The sequence below is a fragment of the Protopterus annectens genome, chromosome 15.part0 (assembly GCF_019279795.1).
Source record: "Protopterus annectens isolate FY-2018-M chromosome 15.part0, PAN1.0, whole genome shotgun sequence".
Lineage (NCBI taxonomy): Eukaryota > Metazoa > Chordata > Ceratodontiformes > Protopteridae > Protopterus > Protopterus annectens.
This window is the reverse complement of record NC_056749.1, coordinates 442,697,821-442,704,143: the sequence shown is the minus strand read 5'-3', so window position 1 is coordinate 442,704,143 and position 6,323 is coordinate 442,697,821. Positions and strand designations below refer to the sequence as shown.

The 6,323-nt window shown below is 38.4% G+C and overlaps 1 protein-coding gene across 1 annotated transcript in view; it reads left to right on the top strand.

Moving 5' to 3' along the window:
- Positions 1-1,005: 1,005 nt before the first annotated feature.
- Positions 1,006-6,323, top strand: part of LOC122789749 (transforming growth factor beta activator LRRC32-like) — a 103,451-nt gene continuing 98,133 nt past the window's right edge. The window contains exon 1 of the mRNA XM_044057185.1: positions 1,006-1,205. Within this exon, the coding sequence (XP_043913120.1) occupies positions 1,104-1,205 (102 nt within the window). The 5' untranslated portion in view covers positions 1,006-1,103. The remainder of the gene's footprint in view (positions 1,206-6,323) is intronic.

Below are 6,323 nucleotides of genomic sequence, written 5' to 3'. Positions count from 1 at the left end.
TGGCCAGGAAGAAAAGCTCCAATACATGCAGCACAATCTTTCAAGGAGATACCCCAGCATCTCGAACTGTTGGTGAGGGGGTGTGAAGAAAAAAAATCGCTGATGAGAAAAGCAGAAAACAATCTTAATGTGCATGATTTCTTTTCCGTCCTCTTTCTTGATCTCCGTCTTCCTGTTTTGCATGGTGCTGGTTTCCTCATTAGCGGACAGGTAGGTGTACCTTACAAGCATGTCTCACCTTGTATAAAACTCGTGGCATCATCTGCCAGAAAAGGAATCTGAGCAGCTGTCCTACCAGCTACGTAATGCAAATACTTTTTTTTTAGATCTGTTAACCTATGCCATAAGTTGATACCCAACGATGTGTCCCAGGTTATTAAAATAATAAAACTACTCAGAGCCTTGTTATATCTTACGGCTGCCTAATCCTGCAATTGAATAAGGAAGTCTCCCGTTCCAAGACTTTAACTGCAGTTTTAACAGCCACCTGCACAGATATGAACTTTAGAAAATGATAAATGCTGGGATCTGAGCTCGTCGCTTTGTTTGCACTGGAACCATATGGAAATAAAAGACTCACCTGGTTTGTACAAAAACCCCCCACTAAAACTCTCTTGATATCTGTGGGATTTTTCTGACTTTCCAGCCTGAATAAGCCTATATTCAATACAAATAAGGAAGGTCGTAGGGGAATGCCCAGCTATTCACCTCTTTTTGTTCCTTGGTGCTGTTCTGCGTGGATAATATTTATTACAATTTTTAATTTTGGGCTCTACACTTCTACTCTTTAGTAGTGTTGTGTTTCACTTTTATTTATTGCCTCATGACTCCACCTGCAGTGTAATTGTCAGGAGAAAATTTCCCGGAAGCCGCCCCCTTATCTGACTACTGCATATAGGCAGTGTTTGTGTTTTGCCTTTATAAATATCAGTACGTTTCTCATACAGAGCAATACACTGAACTTGCGGTTTCTGATTACGCTGTTGGTGGTGGCCCTATAAAAACCTTTCTGCGAGCTTCTGCACTTGTCCTTCAGCCTGCTACTGGATGATGCACTGTACAGCTAGCTGTTCGAATCCGATCATGTGTTACTTTAAAAGAGGATGACAACTCTCGTTTTAATATGTTTAACAGTGCTACTCGATGCTTTCTCAGCCAGATGCAAAATTATCCCAGCAAGTAACCGTTCAGCCTCCTGTCGCCAGGTAATAATAGATTTTCCTCTTAAAGTCGGACATACTGTTAGCTTATAAGTGCTACTTTTTTCAGTACATTTAAGCTGGAACTATGTTGCAAGTAGGGCTACCACCTGTCCCACTTTGGCCAGTTGTGTCCTGCATAAAAATTGAAAAAATGGCAAATGTCCTGAGATATTAGGACAAACATATTTCCTATATTTAATGTAATAGTTGCATAAAATAGTTATTCTGTTTCTGAAACACCTAAATGTTATAAGAAACAGAATAAGCAACTAAAATGCTACAATAATAAGCATTTATGTAGGCAAAACAGTGAAGTTCTCTCCTTTGTACTGGCTGTGGATATGTTTTGCCTTGCAAAATCTGACATTTGTACAAAAAATGTCCCACTTTGGGCATTTGAAAAGGTGGCAACCCTAGTTGCAAGGTATTTCATAAATGGAAGTCCTGGTCTTTAAGGTTCCCATTACACCATCTGGATGAAACAAAGTCTATCCCTTTCCATATTCAAACACAACTTGGATCTATGGATGGGAAACAGAAAATTGACCTCCGGACTGCCTCACTGTACTGCTAATTGAGACAAGTATCTCTTAAATGCTTTACCCCATAAATGGGTCTCCTCAAATCATCTATGGCATTATCCCAGTTATTCTCATTATGGGTAACATTGTTAGTGACCATCACTAGCTAAAGTGTAGCACTGTGCCATTAAAGGAGGTATAGTGGTGCAGTGGATAGCATTGTTAGTGACCATCACCAGATAAAAATACAGCCCTGTGCAATTAAAAAGAGGTATAGTGGTGCAGTGGTTAGCATTGTTAGTGACCATCACTAGATACAGTGCAGCACGGTGCAACGAAGGGGTTATAGCAGGTGAGTGGCTAGCATTGTTAGAGATCATCACTAGATAAAGTGCAGCACTGTGCAGTAAAAGGAGGTTTAGTGGTGCAATGGTTTGCATTTTTAGTGACCATCACCAGATAAAGTGCAGCACCATGCAATAAAGGCGTGGGGTGCAGTAGTTAACACTGCAACCTCACATGTCTTGCTTCTCCAGTTTGGTTCTTGACCTGGGTGCTTTGTATGGAATGTTTGCATATTTTCCTTGTTTCTGTGTGGGTTTTCACTGAATGCTTCAGTTTCTTTCCAAAACCCAAGGATGTGCTGTATTTGAATTGCTGATTTTTCGTATTGCCTATAGGTGCATGTGCCATATGTAAGACAAGTGTGTGCATGCATCCTGTGACAGGTTAACACCCCCATACATGAGTAATTTCACTGCTTTGTCCCCACCCAGGGTCTGGCTCCTCCATGACCCTTAAATGAATTAAATGAGCTATGAATGAATGAACTGTGCAGTGAAATGCATTAGGTGCAATCATTTAAAGCTTAACAGGAAAACTAAATACCATGCATTAATACACATCATAATTGTAGACCTCCCAGCAGTAGGATTGTGCTATAAGTGACTATAAGAGGAAATCTTCAACAAACAACCACAAGAAGGTCTAATACCTTTTACCATATACAATATTAGATGCATTATATGTTATAGTGCATGAAAGCATGTTAAAAGTAATATATTATAAATTACTACACAAAGGAGAGCACAACTGAGGCAGAGTAATTAAAACAATGATAAGAAATGCATTGTCTGTAGTTGGTCTTCACAATCTTTAGCTAAAATTTACACATTCTATGCCATTTGCAATCTGGCTAGTAAATTATTTTTTTTGTTTTAACTGAAGTATGAGTGTTATGTACTTATTAAAATGAAAGATCTGTAAGAAGGAGATCCATCCTCAGTGACTTGCATTACATGCATTAGGACCATGTAGCAGATATACATTTCACAGGCTGCCAGATACTATACCACACCATACCTCTCACTTTGACTTTCTCCCTGATTTTGCATTGTACTGTTGATCTGTTCCCCACGAAATGTGTGTGTGTGTGTGTGTGTGTGTGTGTGTGTGTGTGTTGCGGAGGGAGCAAACTAATGAGGATTTCAGTCACTAAATAATGATAGAAATTTGAGTTTTAGGCTTCATTTCCTTCAGAAAATGTGTGCTAATGCAAAATTTATTATTCTAACATCTTTCTGGATATATAATGTCAGTATTTAAAATCTGCCCCTGATTTTAGATGTTTGAGTTTTAGATTTCATATCCTTTATTAACCGTATGTTAGTGCAAAACTTGTTATTCTAGCATCTTTTTAGATATAAAAATGCAATATGTAAAATCTGTTTATGATTTTAGGCCTTTTTTCCAAAGAAGTTGAGTGCTTTGGACAACTACCCACCCCCATTTCCCATCATGGACCATGTATGTCAGTTTCTCCAGTTCTTGTGTTGAGTAAGAAGGGTAAGAAAAGAAAAAAAAAAGTAGGAGTGGTTGACATAACGGTCAAGGTCTTTACCTTATAGATACAAAGCACAGAGTTTGATTCTGACTTCTGGCTGTTGGCTAGGCTTTAATAGTTTACAAACTGGTATCCTAATATTTACCAATGAACCTATGAAAAGCAAAAGAGATGAAAAGATAAAGGGGTGTGGGGTTATGTTACTGATTATAGACTTTCATTTTACAGATCTGTTACCCAGTAAGAAGAGGTCCATTTTTGGTAACCATTAGGTCAGAATCCCTATTTAATCCCCCAAGATGACTACATTTTTGGAAGCACATTACTTATGACAGTATCCTTTAAAGAAGACGTGGACCTGGAAATGATATTCAGCATATAGTGTCTTGACAATATGTTCAGAGAATACCAAGTCACTGCTACATACATGTTATCTAAGGGAACATACCTGAAAAAGGCCATGGCAATAGCCATTACTCTGAAAGAGTGAGTTGTGGGAGTTAATGGTACAGCTCTTTCATAGTTCTCATAATAATATAAAGTACATTTGACTGCAGCCTTGGAAATGTGTACTTAGTGACTTCCTTGTCTAGACTAGATTTGGAAAGGAGACAAAAGTGCTGATCATCTTTTTGGAAAGACTTGGAATTCTTCATGTAAAACTTTAAAGTGCCTGTGGACATCTATGGAACAGAGAAGGCATTCTCCATAATTAGAATTGTTAGGGAAAAACACAGAATGATTAACAATTTGATTTAAATTAGATTCTTTAGCAACCTCCAACATAAAGCACTAGATCCAACAACAACTATGGAGACTCCCTATACTCTAATAAAATATCCAAAACCTAGAACTTATTAATCCAGTACATCCTAAGCAACACAAACAGTTACAGATTTAAACTATTTCTAAAAGAACACCTTACAAGTCAATGGCTATGCTTCAGTGCATTTCCTGGCTAGCTTTCCTTAACTATCTCTCTCCTACCCTATTTAGGTCAACGTTCTAATATATATACCAAATGCTACTCTCCTATGTTAAACATATCTTTTTCTAACTTAACAACTATGTTAAAGAGATAATGCTATAACTATCTGTCATCTATCTATTCCTAACTATGTATTCTCTGCTGAAATATGTTGTACTTGTTACCATGTATACATACTGTACTATAAAATATGTGACTGCCATCCATGTATATACACTCTAATATATTTCTATCATTCTTCAACCTTGTATTTCACTGTACTATATCTATATTTGTTGGAGCTTTTCTCCCCAGGTCTGTGCTGAAAATGGGCTGCTAGCCCAGTTGGACACTATCTGGTAAGCAAATGTAAAATAAATGAATATATAAGAACAGATTAATTATAAGTCCTAGCCATTTCTTATGGTAAACCAGATAAGGATGTTTGAAGGAAAGATCCCGAAGTTTGGAGATTCTGTTACCTATGTAAGCACAATGGGAAAGAGGGTCTTCTAGGACAACATTTTTAACTTAATTGAGGTTGCTGGCTTGGAGGATGGGAGGATAAGATTCTAGAGCAAAAATAAATAAATAAATGAGGTATTGCATCCCTGTTTAGAGGCATGACCTGGAAAGTCTCATGTGAGATGTCCTTAGGCATCCATGGAAGCCAGATATGGACTAGAATGAAATCTGAAAGTGGCCACAAAACTGACTCTGATGGTAGACAAACTGAGACTGTGATTTCAGACTTATAATTAAGGATCTGTTAAACAGAAGTGAACAAGGAGTCTACGCACACAAGTTTCTGTTATGCAAAAATGAGTCCATTTGTCATGGTAGGATTACTGAGTAGAAAGACTGTTAGGCAAAGATAGTGATCATGACCTCCTTATACAAAAACCTGGATGTTAAGCAATCATTGAAACTCTAGTAACATTGTGGTTAGCTTCATAGGTTGTTACTAGGTTAATGACCACTAGGACCCTCACAAGTCAAGCAGCACACCCCAAACCATTTGAGTCCCAGGTATCATGGATGTCTACACTTAGACGGCATGTTAATAGGAAGTAACTGAGGATTTATGTCTGGGGGAGGTGTTAGTTAGGATAATACTTTTTTATTGACAGCCTCTGTCCATAAGAAACATGGGGACCAAGCCAGTGGTAAATGTACGATTTCCTATCCAGTTGCCAAGGTTTTGTTTGAAGAGGGTCAGGGGTTTTACATGGATGGGGAGCCTATTCCATGATGCAGGGATTCTTTGGGACATATAGCTGTCTCCCCAGTACATTCTGTTTATGTCACAAGCAAAGTTCATATCCCTGGATCTAGTCTTTCTAGTGCATTTCTTATGTGCATGTGCAACAGATCCATCAGGGGTGGGTCTGAGGAAACCCTATAAGTCAGGCAAAGATCCATCCCCTCTCAGTAGCCTGTAGAAGAATGAATACAGAGGCAGAGCCTTTATGCAATCAGTGTAGGACAGGGTATTCATGCCCTGAATTCTTCTGGTTAGAAACCTTAGAGGGTGTTAGAACATCTGCAAGTGTCTGGTTAGATACATGCAAAGGATGCATTGTATTCAGTGATGGGTCTGATAAGGACTGAGTAGAGTGGTACTATAACTTCCTTGGACCTGGATGCTATACCCTTGCCTATAAGTTGGGTGACATAGAATGATTTTCTGATTGTCTTAGCTATGTATTTATCAACGGCCAAATTGCTGTCTACATATGTTTCAAGATCTCACTCCTGGGTCAGCTCTTAGAGGCATTTTATCAATGGAG